The 23,471-nt window shown below is 38.1% G+C and overlaps 1 protein-coding gene across 6 annotated transcripts in view; it reads right to left on the minus strand.

Moving 5' to 3' along the window:
* LOC107868032 (ABC transporter B family member 26, chloroplastic) overlaps positions 1-23,471 on the minus strand; it is a 55,233-nt gene that overhangs the window by 2,983 nt on the left and 28,779 nt on the right. For 4 of the 6 annotated variants that reach the window (XM_016714588.2, XM_047411787.1, XM_016714589.2 and 1 more), the window contains 3 exons: positions 13,680-13,890; positions 2,563-2,636; positions 1,666-1,722 (listed from right to left, as the gene is read on the minus strand). In XM_016714588.2, coding sequence (XP_016570074.1) covers positions 1,666-1,722; positions 2,563-2,636; positions 13,680-13,890 — 342 coding nt within the window. The remainder of the gene's footprint in view (positions 1-1,665; positions 1,723-2,562; positions 2,637-13,679; positions 13,891-23,471) is intronic. The other 2 variants (XM_047411786.1, XM_047411785.1) reach the window with 1 other exon arrangement.

A 23,471-nucleotide genomic window follows, 5' to 3' on the forward strand; every position in this document is an offset into this window, starting at 1 on the left:
GAATGTGCAGTCATAATGGATTAGATAAGATTAAAAATGTATCACATTCGTCAGAAGGTGCAAATAGCAAGGGTTGAGGATAAAATAGAGAAGGTCACTTGAGATTGTTTGGTCATATCTTGCATTGGCTTATAGATGCACCGGTTTGTAGGTGTGAAACAATGGTAAGTTAAGGTGTTAAAAGGAGATAAGAGGATTGGACCTCTTCTGTTGAGAACCATATTTTGGTGTAAGTTCTCTTTTAGTATATATATACAGGGTTTGCCTCCAAATGTTAAAATTATTTACCTTATCGAAAAAAAGGTGCTAAAAGGAGATGAAGCAGACCAATAATTACGTGGAAGCAAGTTATCTTAACAGACCAACAATTTCTTGGAATCAATGAAGCTTTGGCTGAAGATAAGGCACAATGGAAGAAAATGATTTGTATGGGTGGCATCTACTGGTTGGAAGTAGGTTTATAGCTTGTTTGACCAAGCTTTCGAAGTTTGTTTATTTTGAAAAGTGTTTTTTGTTAAAAGTGTTTTTCAAAAAAGTACTTTTGGAGAGTAGCAGTTCGTGTTTGGCTACCACATTGAAAAAGTACTTTTTACCAATATTAGAGCATTAATTTGTGCTTAGCCCATGTTCCAAAAGTGCTTATGGGAAACAACTACTTTTTTAGCTTCTGGTACTATTCAAAAGCACTTATTTTCTTCTTTTAAAATAAATTGTGTCTAAAAAGCAACCGTGTTTCACTTCCAAAAGCTTGGTCAAATAGGCTATTAGTTTTGTTAGAACTTAATTATGGACATTTTGTTTGCTTTTACAAGTGAATTATTGTTTGTCGTATTACTTAGTGATAGTCTTGTTTATGTTATTATTTGGTGGGTTAATACCTATTATTTCTAGACTATTTTTGTTTTGAACCGGGGGTCTATCGGAAACAACCTCTTTTATCTCACCTCTGAGGAAGTGGTATGGACAGCGTACACTTACTCTCCCCAGACTTGTTGTACGTCTACTTTTTTTATTTGGGTGATGATGACATGAGTTGAATTTAAATGGAAAAAACATGACTAGGGAGGATTCATTTAGCTGACACCAACTTGTTTGAGATTAAGGCGTAATAGTTGATGTTATTGTTGTTGGTGTAAGATAGACAAATTTTTAGGATGCCTGCTTGGACTCATTCCCAGATAAGTGATTTGAACTAGTAACCTCAAAGTTGCTCTGCTAACTGCAACCATCTTGTGCCACACCCCTTGTTGCCATAATAGAGAAATCAACTGCTACTCTAGAAATTGTAAAGGAGCAATTTTATCATGAGGATCATAGAGGGAAGCAATTTCATAACTCCAAAAGGGGGAAAATGATAATCTCCGTTCCATTTTATGTGAAGGTGTTTGAGTGGACACAAAGTTCAAGAATGATTTGAAACTTATAGCCTTAAACATCACAAAATTTTTGCGGCTATAAAAGCCCGTAATAAGCGTAAAATGGGAAGTGTAAATTAGCTTTAAATATAGAATTGTCTTTTTTTGAAACAGATTAGAACGGAATGTGTGTCACATAAAATGGGAATGGGAGAGTATGTCATTAGATCCTAGAAGTTGCATGCATAAACATGGGATCTAGTAGGTAGAATAAATTTCAGATTGGCAGCCCCAAAATTAAAGAACTCACAAGCGCTACTACTTCACCGGGATGCACCACGAAGTTAATATGTTGAAGTACCGGCACCTGTTCAGTAAGCAATAAGCTTTTCTAATTGTAGCCTCAAAATTCTGTAATCTAGAATAACTAAAAAGTATATACATCAAATCAACGAAAAAATGAAACTATAAAGATGTTGTCAATCAAACTATCAACAGCCTCATACTCCAAATCTTCAAGTGATCACAGTATAGTCTGAGTCAAGGAAATTGCATATGCAAACATTCGTAGACAGTGCAAGCAGTACCAACATAACTACCATATCTTTGCACCGAAATTCTTTTAGTTCATGTGTGCATGCATGATGACAACCTATGTAAGAACCAGTAGATGCAAAATCACTTTCAATAGGCTACAAAAGATGCTTCACAAGAAAGAAATGAATAAAGGAAGCGCAACTCTAATTTTCACAAAACACATCCAAAGACAAAATACACTTCCAATACCAGTAAGCATGAAGTGACCATCAGTGTAAGCCTTAAATAGCATCAATAGTATCCGAGGTAAGATGATGATGCCACTTCCTTACTGGCAAATTGGTTTTCTCGTCCTTTACAAATTTATTTTGAGTATTATGTCCTTTTTACAAGAGTTCTTCATTTTTACATATAAGAGATCTGAAAACGCCATTTTCTCCCATTCAAATTTGTAAATGGCCAAGCCCATAGGAGACCATTTCCTCCTTACTAGAGGCGAAGACAAAAAACATGAATGTCTTTATCTTTTATCAGATAAAAAATTCAACTAATACATAGATGCAAATAAGAAAAGGTTTAAATGTTAAAGAGTGTATTTGAGTCTTGTCGAGAGGAAAAGTTGTTCTCAGGTAATGAGCCACATGCTGTGAGATCAGAAAGATATGTATACCTTCACTCTTGAAGGATAGTAGAAACTAACATTCACAAATTCAATGAGTCCTGCTAATCCTTCCAACTTGCCTCCTACAACAATCCACAAAGCAGGATGAGAATATGCAGTGAAAGTGAAAGTTCACATACTGCAAAAGTATATTTTTTATTCATAGAATTGTACAGTATTTTTCTATTCTATAGAAGAGGTGGTTTCGACCACCTCTTATGTAATTACCAAAACACCCCTCTACTCTCATTTAATTACATATCATATCCCAATATATAATAATTTCATTGTTTCATTATAATGGTTTAAATATTTAATATATTCTATTAATTTATATTAATTAACTATAACTACATATTGAAAGTAAAATTGACTATCATGTTCAAAACCGATTTGTTACCACAAATCACAATAATTAATAACTTAAAATATTTAAAAGACATAGAGAAATTTTATTGACTCTCATTATTTTAGCAATGCCACATAAATTGAGATAAAAGAAAAAGTACTGCAAATCATAATAATTAACAACTTAAAATATTTAAAAGATATATCAAAGCCACATAAATTGGGTCACAAGGAGTAAATATATTATTTGATAATTACGTAAAAATTATTATAAATCACAATAATTAACAAGTTAATATGCTTTTTTAAAAATAAATAAAATTTCTATTCAACTCTCAAAATTTTATCGATGCAGCATAAATCATGACAAAATAAAAAATTATCTTAATTAATTGCAACTAAATATTAAAAGTAAATCAATTTTATTATTTTAATTGACTTTTATATAGAAAAATCTTTTGATTTATTTATTTATTTATTTTAGTAAATTTAAATTTTAAAATTATTGTTTTTTCTTCTTATATAGAAATACTAATATTTAAAATTAACTTTAAATTTTTAAAGTACAAAATTACTAAATTTAATTTAATAAAATAAATTTCTAATGAAAATTTTACTTAGAATTTGTGTTGGGTCAATATGTATCAAGTTAAAAAGAAATAAAAAAAAATATATAGTAAAATTTTATTATTGTGAAAGATAAAAATAATGCATTATCTAATAATGTTGAATAATATCATACTTTGCATATACAAATATAGCATCCCGTATTTAATTAATATACTATTCCGGTGAATTATCGATGATTACTATTGGATATGATAAAATTATACTAATTTTATAGTAATAACATAATCAATCGCTCTTAATTAATTATTATGAGTCATCTAGGTATTACAAAAATAAATAATATTTAATGAAAAATAAAATAGACATAAAATGCGAAATTAACTCTTAATGTTTTAAATTAAATTTTCGTCTTTCGAACAATGATTTTACTATATCACTCCTTATTATAAGTCATTTATGTATTAGAAAAATAAGAATAACAAAATGATATGTCAACATAAAATATTTGATTGACTATCAAAATTATATTAGTGTCACATAAATTGGGACAGGACAGAAGAAGATATAAAACAACATATATTATTTGAAAATGAAATAAAAAGTACTGTAAATAACAATAATTAACAAAAAAAGATTTAAAAATTGACTGATTTCTGCTTCAGCTGCTTCAATCATGATTTTAACGTACAGTGATGTTTAAAGAGGGTAAAATGGCATAATGAGATTTAAAGAGGATAAAATGTATGTAGTAAAGTGTGAGAAGAATAAAGCATAAGTAAATTTTATTACTATATTTTAAGGAAATTAAAGAAAAGAAGTATAAAGATTATTTGCAAAAGATTTTTACAAACTAATTTAAATATAAACAAAGTAAATTTAGGTACAAAAAACGTGTATCTATCACAAATTTGCTACCAAATACTTTGCATTTTCTTAACATTAGCAAATTTTCTATCAAATATGTGTAGTCATCTTTCTCAACTTTTTACAGCTCCTCAATATTAATTAACATTTCTCTGTTTTAAAAATAAAATAAAGAAAAGAAAATCTCAAATCTTCCTTCTCTATTAAAAAACAACACTCTTTTCCTGTGTTAAAAATAATAATTAAACAAAACAATAGCGAATCTAAGCTGTGTATTCTCTTTATCGGGTAAGTTTATATGATTCTTAATCTTTGCGATATTGAAAATCAATAATCTGTTGGATATTTGATTTAAGCTATTTCATCAGATTTACGCTTATTCTTTCTTTATATTTCTGATCGCAAAATTCAACAAGAAGGTTAAAAAAAGGTTTCAATTGCGATCCCCTCAGCTCAATCATACTAATAAAAATATTCTACTTCTCAAACTTTCTACTCCAAGATAAATCATAAAACTTAAAAATTGTAATCCACATGTTCTACTGTTGGTCCCGTGCTGACACGGGTCTTGCACTTCTAGTAGCATTTATAAGAGAAAGGTAAGAACAGAATAAACTAATCAATCCCTGATTCTTAGGAGATTTTTGAATCAAGGGAATTCCCCTAATCTATTTCCTAAAATAACAACTAATATATTTTCCTAATAGTCAAATCTGCTAGATGATTTGTGGAGCAGATTTGATTGAAATTTGCCAGTCATTGTGTAGCAGATTCTGCCTCAATCTGCCAGCTCATTCGACACTCCCCCTCAAGTTGGCATGTAAATATCGAACATGCCTAACTTGCTAACAAATGACTCAAAGGTAGTTCTGAAGAGGCCTTTTGTGAAAATATCTGCTACTTGTTCAGTTGTTGGAACAAAAGGGATGCATACACTTTCACCTTCAATCTTCTCTTTAATGAAGTGTCTGTCCACTTCAACATGCATTGTCCTGTTATGTTGAACTGGATTATGAGCAATGCTTGTAGAAGCTTTATTGTCACAGTACAACTTCATTGGCAAACTCATAGGTCTTTTTAGTTCTTTCAAAAATCTCTTGAGCCACAACATTTCACAAATTTCATATTCCATGGATCGATACTCAGGCTCAGCACTACTTCGAGCCACCAAATTTTGCTTCTTACTCCTCAATGTCACTAAATTTCCTCAAACAAATGTACAATATCCGGATGTAGACCTTCTATCAATAGAAGAACCAGCCCAGTCCGCATCTATATAAGCTTCAACACTTCTTTGCTCATTCTTTTTAAAAAACAACCCTATTCCAGGAGAACTCTTTAGATACCTTAGGATTCGATACAAAGTTTCTTAGTTCTTCTCGTGGAAAATGAATGAACTGGCTAACTAGGCTCACAGCAAAGGCAATATTAGGCCTAGTATGTGACAAGTAAATCAACTTCCTGCGAATCTCTGGTATCGGACCCTATCAATTGATTTTCCATCCTTCTCAAACTTTAGATTCGGGTTAATTGGAGTTTCAGCTGGTCTACAACCACTCATTCCCGTTTCTTTTAATAGATCAAGAACATACTCCTTTGTGACACTATAATTCCTTTTTTCGATAGTGCAACCTCCATGCCGAGAAAATACTTCAGCGGACCTAAGTCTTTTATCTCAAATTCTGAGGCAAGATGCTTCTTTAGGTTTTTTATTTCAACCACATCATCTCCTGTGAGGATGATATCATCAACATACACTATAAGAACTGCTATTTTTCCTTCTAGTGAATACCGAGAGAACAATATGTGATCTGTTTGTCCTTGCACATATCCTTGCCTTTTCACAAATTGAGTAAACCTTTCAAACCAAGCCCTTGGAGATTGTTTTAGACCGTAAAGAGATCTTCTAAGTCTGCATATCTTTGACTTGTACTTCTCTTCAAAACCTAGTGGAGGATCCATATAGATTTCTTCCTCTAGTTGCCCATTCAAGAAAGCATTCTTCACATTCAACTGTTGAAGAAACCAGTCAAGGTTTACCGCGATTGTCAACAGAACTCTAATTGAGTTTAGCTTAGCTATTGGAGCAAACGTCTCAAGATAGTCAATGTCATATGTCTGTGTGAACCCCTTAGCTACTAGGCAGGCCTTATACCTCTCCGAGAATCCGTCTGACTTGAATTTGGTGGAGAACACCCATTTGCAACCTACTGGTTTCCTTCCCTCCAGCAAATCTACCAACTCCCATGTCTCATTTTTTTCAAGAGCTCGCAATTCCTCCAAAATAGCCTCCTTCCACTCGGGAACTCATAGAGCATCCTACATATTTTGTGGGATCTCTACACTAGAAAGTTGTGAAAGAAAGGCTGAATAACTAGGAGACAACTGTAACGCCCCGAAATTGGGTTACGAGACGTTACACGGTGCTTAGGGGCATAAGTGACCCTAAGCTAACCCTTCTACTGGCATAACTCATAAGCAACTGAATAAAATGCTCAAGTCTACATGAGATCAGCGAAAACATAGAACTTATCCGAACTTGATCAATACAATTATGAACGTTACAAGGTTACAACTCTACTTTTACAAATGAAACTGAAACTGAATACATCAACTTCTACTGACTGTCTATGAAGCCTCTACTGGTACTAACTTCAGATAGATGGGTTATGACTCCCAACTACCCAATCTCAATACGACTAAAGTAAGAAAATACGATACTCCTCAAACTGTATAACTGACTCAAGCCCTCGAATCAAAAGGACTCATCACCTGTTGACTGGAAGCTACAAACTGACTGGATGCGGTATCTGCGCTATAAATTGTACCTACATTATAAGGCACTGTAGCATATAGAAATATATGGGGTCAGTACTTTAAAAAATGTACTGAGTATGTGGGGGTGCAATGCAACATTATAAATAATATCATATATGATTACGAAAATCATGCATGCTGACGATAACGACTTTCTTTGCTTGAATTAATTGAAATATATTCCTTGAAACTCATCATTAGTAATGCAAGCATTATATATCTCATAAAATCATTATACTCAACTCAAACTCCTTAAATCATGACTTAGAGTGACTCGGTAACTCATGAAACTTGAAATCTTATAAACTTGGGAGTTTCTTCTAACCGACATGACTACACCATGTGAGCCGCATGGAGTCCAATGTTTTTCCCTCCTAAGGAGAGAACCCCACATTGGCGGGGGTGTTGTACTCTTGCCAGGGAGTACAACCTCAATCTCATTATCACAATCCCATACTCGGCCTCTGGCCCACAATTATCAACATCAATCCTACAGAGGCACGTAGTTTTGAGGAAATACCATATTTCCCACTCGGTGCTAAATACTCCTCCCAAACTCGGCTCAGAACGCGTCAGGAAATCCACCTTAATTAATATCAACTCATGGGTCTATTATAAAGACCAAAACATAATTATATATCTCATCTGTAAATCATAAACATCTTGTGGATTCCTAACTCGACTCAACTCAACTCAACACAATCTTTCTCAACATCAAGTACATTTGCTTTTCGAATTATTTTCAAATATCAAAAGCTTCAAGGAAACATCATAGGACTCATTCTTGACTCTCAAGCTCAAATATCTATCTATCTATATATATATATATATATATATATATATATATATATATATATATATTCAATAATCAAACTTCTCGTAGAAAAACTTAAATCATGACTCTTATCTCAAATCATTCAGAAATCATCAACTCATAATAACAATATTCAACTCATGGTATAAGTTCTCAATTTAAGGAATAAAATGATGAAATAGTTATGTGTATCAATCTTGATTTGCTCAACTATCATAATTCATTAATAAAGTAATTTGGGTATAAACCCACTTTGCAAAATCATGAATTTCAATAGTAGAAATTAAATCTTTGGGCACAAGAACGAAAGAAGTGTTCTTATTCAAACCCCACATACCTTGAATTATAAATTTGAGAATAAGAGACTTGATTGGAACTTCTTTCTCACACTTTTAGGCTAAGATTCTTGATGCCTTTGACTAGGAAAGCTTGATTCTTGAACCACTTGGAGAAATTTAAGGGAGATTCTTGAATTTCTTGGAAGAAGATTGGATTTTTTTGGGGGGGAGGGGGGGGTGTTGGAGAGATTGGAGAGAAATAAGAGAAAATGATCTTCCCTTTACTACTTGGATATATTTATAATACCAAAATGGGCGGAAAATACCAAAATGCCATTTTGAAAAAGCTGAAATTCGCTGATCGGGGCCTGTGACGGTCGACCTAACGGTCCGTCAGAGGGACTAACGGTCCACCAAGTCGTCCGTCACTCGAGCGCCAAAACTAGGATGTTCTGCCTCGGAGTGACGGTCCGTCGGGAATCTGACGGTCCACCAGATCGTCCGTCACTCGGGGGCCAAAAATGGAACATTCTTCCTCAACCTACGAAACCCTTGACGCCATCGACTTTTTGATGGTCCACCAATTTGGCCGTCACACGATGACCAAAAAGAGGGTCACTGCCTTGGCTTGACGGGACACTTGACGGGACACCAAGGACTTGGCGGTCCGTCAGGTCCACCGTCAGGCCTGGGCGATTCCGATATTGTTTAGTAAAACAGCCATAAATCCCCCGTCCGATGTTGGATTTCGATGAAATTGGTATCGATGGAAAGCTTATTCAACGCTCTACATGAAAAAAGTAAAAATTAGAAAAATTCTAGAAGGTTCAATCATCATTCACTTTGGAAGTCATTTCCATATACTCAGAAGACGAATTTAGACTCAAGGAACAATCGGGGTATTACAACAACTTTCTATAGGAAACAAACATAGAAATAGGATATTTAGAAACATTTCTAACACCTTTGCGTTTTGCAATAGGTAGGTCCAGATCTGACAAGGAATTAGAAATAGAATCAGTTGGAAGATTACCTTGAATTCCAGGAAGGTCTTGCGGAGTTGACTTTTGACAGTGTTGAGGATCGTCGGTCTTTATTTCTTGAGTTCGGTTCTTTCTCGAATACACCTGTATTTGTTTTGTTCGTTCTCTGTTCCCATTTTTATTTTTATCATTTGAAGGCTTTACAGGTTCAATATCAAAGTTTTTATCATTTAAGTTACTTAAGGCCCTATCATCTCCCAAATAACTGTCCTTTTCATCTCTTGCATCATACCTATCTTCTCCAAGGTCCCTCACATCAGTATTTATCGTAATATCTAGCCTATCATTTCTCTGATGTCTAGTTTCCTCAATATCCCACGAATCTAAACCTACGTGGTACTCCCCCTAAAGATAGGCAATAAAATAGAGTTGGGATTCAAAGAAAGTTAGATCCATTGTGACAATTATCCTCCTCGACTGAGGATCATAACACTTATATCCCTTTTGATTTGGAGCATATCCTACAAAAACACACTTCTTAGCCCTTGGTTCAAGTTTACTGCAATTATGAACATGAATAAAGGTTTTACACCCAAAAACTTTCAATGGCAGATTTGTAGTTAACCTAGAACTAGAAAAACTCTCTCTGAAAACGTTAAAAAGTGTTTTAAATTTGAGAGGACGAGATGGCATTCTATTAATAAGATAAACAGGAGTCAAGAGAGTCTCTCCCCAAAGGTACTGTGGAAAACATTAAGGCCCTAATTACCTCTAACAGGTTCATATTCTTTCTTTCTGTGATGCCATTTTGTTGAGGTGTATTCGGACAAGAGCTTTGGTGTACCACCCCAGTTTTTCTGAAAAACCTTCCTAATTGTTCATTAAAAAATTCACGACCATTGTCACTTCGAAAAATCTTGATCTTCTCATTAAACTGTGTTTCCACCATTACATAGAAAGTCTCAAACACATTTTTAACCTCAGATTTGTCCTTCGATAAAAAAAAACCCAACTCAGTCTAGTATGATCATCTATAAAAGTTACAAACCACCGTGTTCAAGACATTGTTGAAATTCTAAATGGTCCCCAAACATCACTATGAATCATCATAAAATGTTTAGAAGTCTAATACTTTTAAGAGGGAAAAAAAGATTGGTGATGCTTAGCCAATTCACACTAGAACAAGGACGGATTTTTATTTTCAAATAACTGAGGTAACAAATGTCTTAAATAATAAAAACTTTGATGTGCAAGCCTATAGTGCCAAAGCATGACTTTATTCAAAATAGAAGTAGAGTTCAAACAAGTAGGATTCAGTTGCAGAGAGTTGTCCCCATTGTCAAGAAAATAAAGACCTCCATAATCTCTAGCACTGTCAATCGTCTTCCCTGAGACCTTTTCCTGAAATTCACACAAATCAAAGTCAAAAATAGCACGACAATTAAGAGAACAAGTTGATTTACTGACAGAAACCAGATTACAAGACAGTTTTGGAACATGAAGAATATCATGAAGTGTGAGGAATGGTGATAATTTAACAGTTCCTTTTCCAGCAATTATGGAGAAAAAACCATCAGCTATCTTGATTTTATTATTCCCTGCACAAGGAGTATAAGTAGAGGAAGCACAGGAACTTCCAGTCATGTGATCAGTAGCTCCTGAATCTATGATCCAAGAATCTTTTTGGTTGGAGTTGGCACTAAGAAAAGCAGATGGTTCGATACCTGTTTCAGCAAAAGAACAAGAAGGATTAGAAGGATTTGGTGCATTTGCACGGAAATGGGGAGATTGAAGGAGTTTGGGCAAAATCTCTAGTTGATCCATTGTAAATGGAGACGAATCTGGATGGGGTTGTTACTCCTGTTCAAAATGAGTTGTTTGGAGGGATTGACTATGTTGATATTGGAAGCCACGATTATCAACTCCCTTCTGCTTCCAGTTTGGTAGTTTCCCATGAATCTTCCAACATGTTTCACGAGTGTGCCAGTATCTTTTGCAATAATCGCACCATGGCCTTTTCTTTTTGGTATCTTCATTTTTCACTATCACAAAAGTTGAAGAGTCTATAGCAGGTTTTAGTTCAATATTTAAATCAAGTTTTAACGTAACTTTCCTCTAGTTTCTTCTTTCCTAACTTTAGAAAAGGTTTCACGAAGTGAGGGCAGAGGATTTTTTCCTAGGATTAGTGACCTAACCTCATCAAACTCCTGATTTAATCCTCCTAAAAAAAAAGTAAACTCTCTTATTTTCTTCCCTTTTTTTTGCTTTCACAATATCCACAGAACACTCTCATTCATAATTATAACACTGGTCTAACTCCTGCCACAAAGACACCATTTCATTATAATAAGCACTGACTTATTTGTCACCCTGCTTAGCCTATCATAGTTTAATTTTCAACTATAATATTTGAGAAGCCACAAAGACACCATTTTGTTATAATAAGCAGTGACTTCTTTGTCACCCTTCTTAACCTGCCATAGTTTAATTTTTAACTCAAATATTTGAGAAGCATTTTCTACAACAAAGGTTTCCCACACATCCTTAGCAGTAGGTAAAATAAGATAAGGTTTACCTATGACTGGTTCTATGAATTCTCTGATTTCCAGGTGTTCATCCTTGGATCTCTGATTTTCGGCTTTTTCGTCTCTCCAGTCAGATGTCCCAACTTTCCGCGACCATCAATTGCAAGCTTTATGGACTGTGCCCACTCCAAGTAGTTCTTCCCATTTAATCGATGAGAAGTTAACTGGAAGAGCATGTGAGAAACATTGTCTCCTTGAGTCATCATATTTTCTTTAGGAACTTCTAGAGAAGAACTTTAGTCTTCTTTTGATGTTCCAAAATGATGATCTCCTTGGAAAGTTGTTTTTTCCAAGTGATACTAGGGGAAAACATCCCTCTCTAAATCCATGAAAGTTCAGATACTGCAAAAGTATATTTTTTATTCATAGAATTGTACAGTATTTATAAGAGAAAGGTAAGATCAGAATAAACTAATCAATCCCTGATTCTTGGGAGATTCTTGAATCAAGGGATTTCCCCTAATCTATTTCCTAAAATAACAACTAATATATTTTCCTAAGATACATGCTATCCCATATTTGCAGGAGCTGAGGAGCTGATTACAGTCGAATCTGCTAGCTGATTTGTGAAGCAGATTTGATTGAAATCTGCCAGTCATTGTGGAGCAGACTCTGCCTCAATCTGCCAGCTCATTCGACATGCAACAACAACAACAACAAACCCAATATATTCCCACAAAGTAGGGTCTGGGGAGAGTAAGATGCTCGACATGCAGCATCTGGGAAATATTCTTTTTCGAGTATGTGTGGCACAAATGGGGTTAAATCAGTTGATATAAGTTAACTTAATGCTGCATTGAAAGGAATTTACACTTCTGATCAAAAGTTCTTTATTTTAGGTAAGTAAAACTTTCAGCAATAATGTTGGAAGGAACTTTGCATCAAAGAGCGACTAACATCCTTTATGGGCAGAGGTGATTGTACACTCTCCATCGGTAGTTGAGAACACTCGCTTTTATGAACCTTCAATCCCGATATATACACACCATCTTGTACCATTTAAATTTTAGCTAAACACAGAAAACAATTGAGCCACCTTTGAAAAACATCTTCCATAAAAGTCATGTCTCAAAAAAGATGGAAAGTTTCATAAAGCTTCTCTAAGAAATTTAAGCATACTAGAGGGAATTTATGGTATTTGCTAGGACTTACAGCCCAAAAGAATTCTCTTTGAAGCATTGCAGAAAAACTTTCCTATAAGTGAAATATCGAATCATACCATTCTTTCAACCTGAACAGACCCTTTGGGGAAAGCCAAAGGATAAACTCACACTAACACTGGTGAGTCTATTTTGCGCATAGTTTCAGTTGTGATATACTTCGGGCATTAAAAGATTCAGTTTGCCTGATGGATATGCAATGCACTAAAAATACTGATAAAATCAATTAATAGCTAAATAGTATAACTGAGACAATATAACCAACAAATTATAAGCAACCAAAGGAGTAAAAGGGAAAGCATAACAAATGAAGAACAAGCATTGGAAATTCCAAACCAAATGTGCAAAAGTGGCTTGTTTTACAACAATCATACTTAAGAAAATCAGTTTCAAATTGCATATCGTAGTTCGTCTTTTGAACCATCTCAAGATAATGTCCTTTTCACTGAATGGAATCAATCATTACTTTCTTTTTGATGAGATATCAACTGAAAAGTTGAATTCATCACGTTTTATATGTTTAAACATACAGGATTCAAATATATGAACAACTAAATACAAAAAGGTTTACACATTTATTTCTTGCAAACGTTAAAGAATGCAGTTTCAAACTCTTTTGGGTTAGTACGTCACGTCCCACCAAGATGCTCAATATAAATATAGGGAGTACAAATGAAACAAGAAGCTCGTTTGGGAAATGCTTTTACCTTTGTCAATGAATTGACCACTAGGACCGAGATCCATTAATTGGAAAACCTTCTCACTTGCCCCAACAGATTGCATCAATGACGATAAACTGTCCCCAACCCACCATGTAGAATAAATCAACCATTCACTGTATAATACGAATTTTGTAAGTTGTTCTGCTGTAATATGACCAGCCAGGATAGATATTCCTCCTACCAGCACAGCAATAACCTAAAATTCAAAGCATGAAATTGAAGTTCACTTAAATGATTAACTGGAAAACCTTCTTTCATGTTTCAAACAATTAGCGTTGAAGATTATTATATCTAATCCTGATCTAAAACCAATATTAGAATCTACAAATGATGATGATGAGTAAGTCTAATAGAAACTCAGAAGCATATATCATCTCTTTCTATCCAAAACCATTCAAAAGAAATGGTTGTGAATGCTTCGTTAGATGACTCTTTAAATTCCAGAGGTTTCTCAACGGAAGATCTGCTGCTAGTCATGGAAGTACTAAAGGATTTACGGATGTATTTTCATGGAGTACGTAAGATGCTGGGTAGCAATAACAAAATATGTCATTTACGAGTTGCACAGACAAGAGTATGAGTGTCATAAGAAGGATTGTATTTGACAATTGACATAGTGTGAACCCAACACCTTATTTCAAGTCATAATGACCATTTAGGACTTGTTTGAGTAGCTTTGGCTGGATCCTGAAAATTTCAAAAAAAGTAAAATCATTTTGATTAGTAGAGGGACTTGGATGGGGTTTGGGTAGCAAAAACCAGATCTGGACTGTGGTAGGATTTTATTTTATCTGGGAGCAGAAGGAATTTTCGAGCCACAGGAGTGCCATAGCGCTGACGGGAGGTCCAGGCAGGCCGGTGCTACTGCACGCAGGCTGCACATCACGCATAAGGCATGCACACAAAGGGCGCACTTAAGAAGACTAATTTGTCCCATGTCCGTCGCTATCCCGGACATTGAGCATGATCACGTTAATACCTGTGTTAGGTATAAAAATTAGCAGAAACGAGATTTTAAGCTTATTTCACCAATGTTGGATTTTGGGAGCTTGGGGTAGCTTGAAAGTTGAATCAAAGAGGGCTTTCTTCTACAAAAGCTTGGGTAAGTAATCCAAACTCGTCCCTGGTTAGATAGTGATTACTCGCCTGATTTTATATTTAAATTGTGAGACTTCAAGGCAGAAATTGGGGGTTTTGTCCTAGGCTTGAGAGCAAAAATTATGCATCGAGGACCAATTTGACGTTGGATTTTAAAACTAACATTAGATTTGAACTTGTAGGGTTATGGTAACCCAAAAAAGTAATCAATTTTAAATTTTAACGACAGAGCTTAGGTTTAACTTTTAGTTGACTTTGACTTGCTCCAAAATTGCAATATGGGTATCAGCAGACTTGTTTAACCTCGTAGAGTATCTTTTAAATGATCAAGCTCGTGCAATCAATTTGGGGAGAGTAAATGCAGTGCGAAAGGTCTAGAGTTTCTTCAAACCGAGGAAAATTAAGGCTTTGACCTTAATGAGAAATCTTTTCCTGGGTTTGTGGTTGGCCCTCAATTTTAAAGCTACACCAGTTGGTACTTCTCCTTTCTGAACACTAGATTTCAGTTTCCGGCAGCAGTCTAGATTTCCGTCAACCAAAAACTAATTTTAAGCAACTTTTCTGAATTTGTTTTCACTTTCGAGGTTCAGGTGGAGTCTGTAGTGAATTAGTTGGCAATAAATCTGATTTTTTTTGGTGATTCTTTGTTAGTTCTTTGTTATACAACCATGTCTCTCCGTTTGATACTTTTGGCTCCAAAAATTCACTAAAGAACCATTATTGGGAAGTTCAAACTGTTTAGCTTGGGCTTCCTCGATTGAGTTGTGGTGCAAGGGTCAAAGCGTCCCAAGATCACTTAACAAAGAATGCTAGTGTGGTGATAAAAAGGCAAAGATTAGTGAGGTAGATGAAAAGGCCAAAGGATAATAGGAGAAGGCTGACATTCAATTATGTAGTCTCCTATGGCAATCTATTGATTCCAGTTGATGGCCTTGTTTCGCCCATTCCGGACATGTTATTCAGTTTAGGAAAAGGCCCATGCTTTATACACTAATGACATGCCTCATTTTTATGATGTGATATCGCTAATGACCAACTTAAAGAAACAAGAATCCAATATGTCTACTTACTTGGATACGTACAGGCAGTCATGGAGGAATTTGAAACATTGATGCCAGTTACCACGAACGTGGAAAAACAAAAAGAGCACACAGACACTTTGTTTCTAGTGCTTATACTTGTTGGACTACCTACACCATGATTTGGTGCGTGAACAGATTTGAGCTAGTCCTACAATTCCTACAATTGATGAACTATTCATTCTCTCATTTACTTCGCCTTGCCGCGCCCACCATCACAAAGTGGTTTCATCACCAAGTGTTGACTCTTTTATTCTCACATCTCACACCATAGAAATCGAACATTTCAGTCTGTGGAGAATTGACGAGGATGTCGTTTTGAAAGATCTCGACCTAAGTGTAGTTATTATCATTAGCTCAAACACACTAGTGACATGTGTTATACTCGACATGGTCGACCACCTAATAATGCTCATACTGCTCAAAAGGAATATAATGAGTTCATTCATTATCGAGCAAGTAAGCAAACATCTCTACAAGCCTCCATTGATCAGCCTGATCGACCACCCAAAAATGCTCATATTGCACAGACAGAATATAATAAGTTCCTCTAGCATCAAGCAAGCAAGCAAACATCTCCACAAGTAGCCTCGGTTGCTCACCTGATGCTTCTGTTGCTGGTAATTCCTTTGCTTGTGTTTTGCAATCTAGTACTCTTGGATAATGGATCGTGGACTCAAGCGCTTATAATCATAATTTCTGGTAACAAATCACTTATGTCTGATTTTGTTTATTCACAATATCTTTCTACTGTAACTTTTAGCCGGTAGGATCCAAACAAAAGCAAAAGGAGTTGGACAAGTTAAACCTTTGTCCTTTGTCCTTTGTCACTTTAAACTCTTCCTCATGCCCCTATTATCCTTTTGATCTTACATTTGTTGGTCGCTTGACGTGTGCCCTACATTGTGCCATAACATTTTTTTATGATTTTTTTCACATGTAGGATCGTAGTATTGGGCAGACGATTGCTAAGTTTCTCAGACTCGGATACGGGTGTCTAATATGGGTGCTGATCTAGAGGTCGTATCCTTCATAATCTCAATTTTAAGATTCGAAGATATGAATCCAAGTATAGACACGGTGCTTTAATTTGGCTAAACATAATTCAAATATCCAAAAAAATAGAGTTATAAAATCGAAATCATGAGATATCGTGAGGAAAAAATACAGAAAAATATTGATCAAGAGGAAAATACTGAAAGAAGATAAAAGGAAATGCACTAACATAAAAATTTCTATATACAAGGAATTCCATTTTCTTCAATTTCACCTTAATTTTTGTTTTGATTACAAAATAATTAACTCTGTCTGGACTTCCACTATCAATTTTGGTCGAATTCCCAAAATTAGTTGACCCTATTAATTTTGGTCGAAGTCCCAAAATTAGTTGACCATATTGGACACGAATCTCACACCTACACCCACACCCATGTCGTGTCGACACGAGTGCGGCAACAAAAGTGAAGAGTAAGAGTAACTTATGACAATTGGCACTGGACATGAATCACAAGACCTCTACTAAACTTTTCAAATTCTTCCACAACATGCTCCATTACAGACACTCAAAACCTAGTTCACAAATGTTTGGAACATCTAGTGTATTCAAGCTACAGAAGACGGTGCCTATTTTGTCTAGGCCATCCACATTAGCTTGTGAGTTGAGTCAACTGACGAAAGACACCCACATTGCCTTTCCACGTAGTGCTAAGGGTCATTCAGAGTGTTTTTTCATTAGTTTATTTCGATATTTGGGGTCTAGTAGAAGACAGATCAACCTTAGGATTTCGTATTTGTCAGCTTCATTAATGATTCTTCAAGATGTATTTTTTAATTAGATTCGCTATTCCATATTGTTTCCTTAGTCATATCTCTACTCTTCCGTCGTGTCTTTGGGAGCACATGCTTTATTCATAACTTAGCCCCATGAAATGATAAATTCGTCCCTCGTGCCCTCAAATGTGTCTTTTATGGTTACTCTTGTGTTAAAAAGAGGTATCGTTGCTACACATACTGCTCGCTTCCTAGTCAAAAGTGAGTGTCTTCACTAAAGTCGCCTCGCCTCAGCTATCTGAAGCGCAACAGAGGTTGCATCGCACCGCTTCACGCTTAAAGCGCTCACTTTCCCCGACACTGGTTAGGGGTTTGGTGTTTTGAAAAAGTAAGAAATAAAATGGGGTAGCTCGGTTAAGAGCAGAAGTAGAATATTGGGCTATAGCAATGGCTACTGTGTATTCATATAGATCAAGAAACTACTGAGTGAATTAAAATTATGAGATCAAAAGAAATGGAACTTATGTGAGATAAGGAGGATTCACTTCACATTGCATCAAATCTGGTGTTTCGTTTCACGAGAAGACACATAAACATCGCTTGTCAATTTGTCATTTTGTCAAAAAAAAGGTACTCTTCGGACACATTGTCTCAAAACTTGTGGGGTCAAATGATTAGCTTGCTAATATATTCACCAAGTCCTTTGCCCGTGCCAAAACAAGTTATATCTGTAGCAAGTTTGGTTCATATAATTCTTATACAACACCTTGAGAGCGAGTGTTCAGAATCCCATGAATATTCTAGAAAAAGTGTAAATATAAGTAGTGCAACAATAATATACCCGGTGTGATCCCACAAGTGTCTTCTAGGGATTGTAGTGTGTACGCAATCCTTACCACCACTTTGGTAAGGTAGAGGGGCTATTTTTTATACTCTCAACTCAAGAAAAACATTTCAAAAGAGGTTTGAAATATACAAGGTGAAAGAAGCTCTTATGAAAATACTAAGAAAGGAGAAATATTGGGTGATTAAGGCATATATCTCTCTCCCTACGCTGGTATTTTCTTAATGGCATAAAATTGGTTTATTACTCACATAATTTGATGTTGGGTTTTGAATGATGGGTTGAGGGTTTTGGATATAAATTGTTTGAATTTTTTTCCATGATTACTATTGATTTATTATGCATTGAAGTGTTGGTTTGTACACTCATTGGGGTGCATGGCAATGGTGAATGAATTTAGGGGTACAATGATTCCCCAAACTTGTGAACAACGTAATTAGAGGTACAAGAATTCCCCAAATATTTGGATTTTGGTATTGAAATTGGTAAGAACCCCAACCCACTTGCATAATTGATTTTGGAATGTGATTTATCAATTGGCTTGACTTATTTCTATAAAACTAGTGCATGGTATAAATGGCAAAATAATTAAGGATGGCTTTGAAAACCTTGTGGGGTACAAGGATTCCTCCAAGTGGATAATAATGACCTTGAAAACCTTGTAGGGTACAAGGAATCCCCCAAGTTGATTTTAATAATAGAGTCTGGCTACAAGGATTTCCCAAAGTGATGGCTTAATGACATATGCTTGCAAGTTATAGTCGGTATGACGATACCACTTGATGATGCCTTAAGGAATGACCCCTTAAATTAATGGATGGGTTATGTGTTAAATGTTGTAATTGGGCTTAAAAGGGATTATGTAGCTAGCCGTGAAGGTGGAGGTCCCGAGGGACCAATACCAGAAACTCACGTTTGTCGATGTGAGGGTTGGTCTTGATGACCATGTGCTTGTGTCACACTATGTATATTTGTATCATGGATGGCGTAGGGTACAAAGATTCTCCGGCCTTCTATGATATCTCCGGTTCGTGCGGCTAACACGTACTGGGACCCGACCATGGGGAGACAACTGGATCCATATAGCCCGTGAGTAGTTTATGGCGGTCAAGCTACACAGCCCACGCTAATGTTTTAAAGTTCATTCTAAACCTTGTTCCCTATCCCAGCATACTATGTATATATATATATATACAACAACAACAACAACAAACCCAGTGTATTCCCACTTAGTGGGGTCTGGGGGGGGTAAGATGTACGCAGTCCATACCTCTACCTCTGATGAAGTAGAAAGGCTGTTTCCGAAAGACCCCCGGCTCAAGTCACGAGATATCACACAAACACATAGTACAGCACAGAAGCAGATGACATAACACAGATACGGCACCCATAAGGAATATAAAACAGAGTAAAGCAGGAATGCAGGAATATAAAGCAGAGGAAAGCACACAGATTCGTAATAAACATGGAACACGGAACACGGAACACGAAACACTGAATACGGAATCATAACAGGAATACACCCCCACCAATTAATTCCCTACACTAGCGACCCGAACTGGCCCTAATCCTCTGCCGTAATTCGCATCTTCCAGACCTTCCTATCTAGGGTCATGTCCTCGGTGAGCTGTAACTGTTCCATGTCCCGCCTAATCACCTCACCCCAGTACTTCTTCGGTCTACCCCTTCCCCGTCTAAAACCATCCAACGCTAGCCTCTCACACCTACGGACCGGGGCATCCATGCCCCTCCTCTTCACGTGTCCGAACCATCTCAATCGTGCTTCCCGCATCTTACACTCCACTGAAGTCACACCAACCTTCTCCCGGATAGTCTCATTCCGAACTCTATCCCCTCGGGTCAGTCCACACATCCAGCGCAACATCCGCATTTCTGCCACCTTCATTCTTTGGATGTGGGAGTTCTTAACTGGCCAACACTCCGCTCCATACAGCAAGGCCGGACGGACTACCACCCTATAGAATTTGCCTTTAAGCTTGGGCGGCACCTTCTTATCACACAGCACCCCCGATGCGAGTTTCCACTTCATCCATCCCGCCCCAATACGGTGCGAGACATCCTCGTCAATCTCACCGTTACTCTGGATCACGGACCCGAGATACTTGAACTTATCCCTCTTCCCTACCTCCTGTGCTTCTAGCGTCACTCCTACCTCATTCTCCCGCCTCACGTCATTAAACTTACATTCCACATACTCTGTCTTGGTTCTGCTCACCCTGAACCCTTTAGACTCCAGAGTTTGCCTCCACAACTCTAATTTGTCATTCACACCCCCTCGAGTCTCATCTATCAGGACTACATCGTCTGCAAAAAGCATACACCACGGCACCTCCCCTTGGATACGCCGCGTCAACACATCCATTACTAACGCAAACAAAAAGGGACTAAGAGTAGATCCCTGATGCAATCCTGTCAGGACAGTGAAATGCTCTGAGTCTCCTCCCGCCGTCCTCACCTGGGTTTTCGCTCCCTCATACATATCCTTAATTACTCTGATATATGCCTGCGGTACTCCACTCACCTCCAAGCATCTCCAAAGCACTTCCCTGGGGACTTTGTCGTACGCCTTTTCCAGGTCGATGAACACCATGTGCAGATCCTTCTTCCTCTCCCTATACTGCTCCACCAACCTCCGTACCAGGTGGATTGCCTCCGTCGTCGAGCGGCCGGGCATAAATCCGAACTGGTTTTCCGAAATAGACACTATCCGTCTCAGCCTCACCTCGACCACTCTCTCCCATATCTTCATAGAGTGACTCAGTAACTTAATCCCCCTATAGTTATTGCAACACTGAATGTCCCCCTTATTCTTATAGAGGGGGATCATGGTACTCCACCTCCACGCCTCGGGCATCTTTGCCGTCCTGAAAATTTCATTGAACAATGCAGTCAACCACCTTACACCAGCCTCTCCAACGAACTTCCAAAACTCCACCGGTATCTCATCCGGCCCCGTCGCCCTACCCCTTCGCATCCTGCGGACTGCCTGTCTAACCTCGTCTACCTAAAAACGTCTACAATAGCTAAAATCCCGACACTCCCTGAGTGCTCCAGTTCCCCTAACACAATAGCTCTGTCCCCCTCGTCATTCAAGAGCCTATGAAAGTACGACTGCCATCTCTTCTTTATGTGACCGTCCTCCACCAACACTCTACCGTTCTCCCCCTTAATGCACCTCACCTGATCGAGGTCACGACCCTTCCTCTCCCTAGCCTTAGCGAGTCGGAACAACTTTTTCTCCCCTCCTTTCCCCTGTAACCCTGCATACAAGCTCTCAAAAGCGGCCGTCTTAGCTGCCGTGACCGCTGACTTCGCCTCCTTCCTCGCTAGCTTGTACTCTTTCCTGTTTACCCGCTTCTCTTCTTCGTCCTTGCTTTCCACCAACTTAGCATACGCCTCTTTCTTGGTCTCCACTTTCTTCCCCACCTCTTCATTCCACCACCAATCCCCCCGATGATGTCCGGCCCGGCCCCTAGAAACACCCAACACCTCCCTTGCATTCTCCCTGATGCACGTTGCCGCCTTGTCCCACATATTATCCACGTCCCCCCTACACTCCCACACCCCCATTCCCGCCAACCTCTCCCCTATCTCCCACGCATTCACTGGCGTCAAGCCGCCCCACTTAATTCTCAGTCTACACTGCTTACTCCTCCTCTTTCTATTCTTCTTTATACCCAAATCCATAACCAAGAGCCTATGTTGGGTCGAAAGATTCTCACTCGGGATAACTTTACAGTCTTTACACAACGCCCTATCCCCTTTCCTAAGCAACAAAAAGTCAATCTGGGTCCTGGCTATCGCGCTCCAAAAAGTGATCAGGTGCTCGTCCTTCTTCGGGAAGCCCGAGTTCACCACCACCAGCCCAAACGCCCTCGCAAACTCCAATAGGGTCGCACCCTCTTCATTTCTCTCCCCAAAACCAAAACCACCATGCACATCCCCAAAGCCTCCCGGTAGCGCCCCGATGTGCCCGTTGAAATCCCCTGCTACAACAATCTTCTCCGAACTGGGCACGCCTCTCACCACCTCCTCCAAAGCCTCCCAGAACCGCATCTTCTCCTCCCCCTCCGATCCCACATGCGGCGCATAGGCACTACACACGTTCAGGGTAAACCCCCGAATGACCAACTTAATAGTCATCAACCTATCGTTGATCCTCTTCACCTCCACTACCTGACCTCTAAGCTCTTCATCTACCAAGATGCCAACTCCATTCCTACGCCTGTCGCTCCCAGAGTACCACAGCTTGTAACCGTCCACATCCCTAGCCTTAGACCCTACCCACTTGGTCTCTTGGACACACGCAAGGTTGATCCTTCTCTTCCTAAGAATCTTCACCAGCTCTATGGACTTCCCCTGAAGGGTCCCTATATTCCAAGACCCAACCCTCAGCCTACCGTCGCTATCCACGCGCCCCCCACTACCCCCCCCCTCGGCCAAACCTTGGCCTCCCACCCACTCCCGCTCTCTCCCCATCTCCCGCCCCCGCCACAGCCCCACGCCCCAACCCCCTCGGACATGACCCTAACCACCCATTACCACCCACAGCCACAACTACACGAAAAAATAGGAAAATATAAGGATATACCCGGTGGCAATATCAAAGCAGCAGCAACGAGATACAAGGCACACACACGTTCAAAGGAATACTCCCGAAGCAAAACTAAGAAGCGACCACAGCAACAGCAACAACAGACAATGTTCACAAATCCCACGCAAGTCAAGGTACACGGGCTACTACGAGCATAGTACTAAGAATGGAATATGAAATAATGAACTAAAATGCAATATGAAATAACGAAATAACAAAGGTTAGAAGTCACCGGATTTCGCTCGGGGCTGCGGCTGCTGGAGACGGCGTGGCGGGTGCAGGCGGAGTCTCGGCCTGTTGGAGACCAAGTTGGCGGCTGGGGACCGGGCGGCAGCTGGTTGAATGCCGGGTTGGGGGGGACTGGTGTACCT

Source organism: Capsicum annuum, chromosome 4 (genome assembly GCF_002878395.1).
Source record: "Capsicum annuum cultivar UCD-10X-F1 chromosome 4, UCD10Xv1.1, whole genome shotgun sequence".
NCBI lineage: Eukaryota > Viridiplantae > Streptophyta > Magnoliopsida > Solanales > Solanaceae > Capsicum > Capsicum annuum.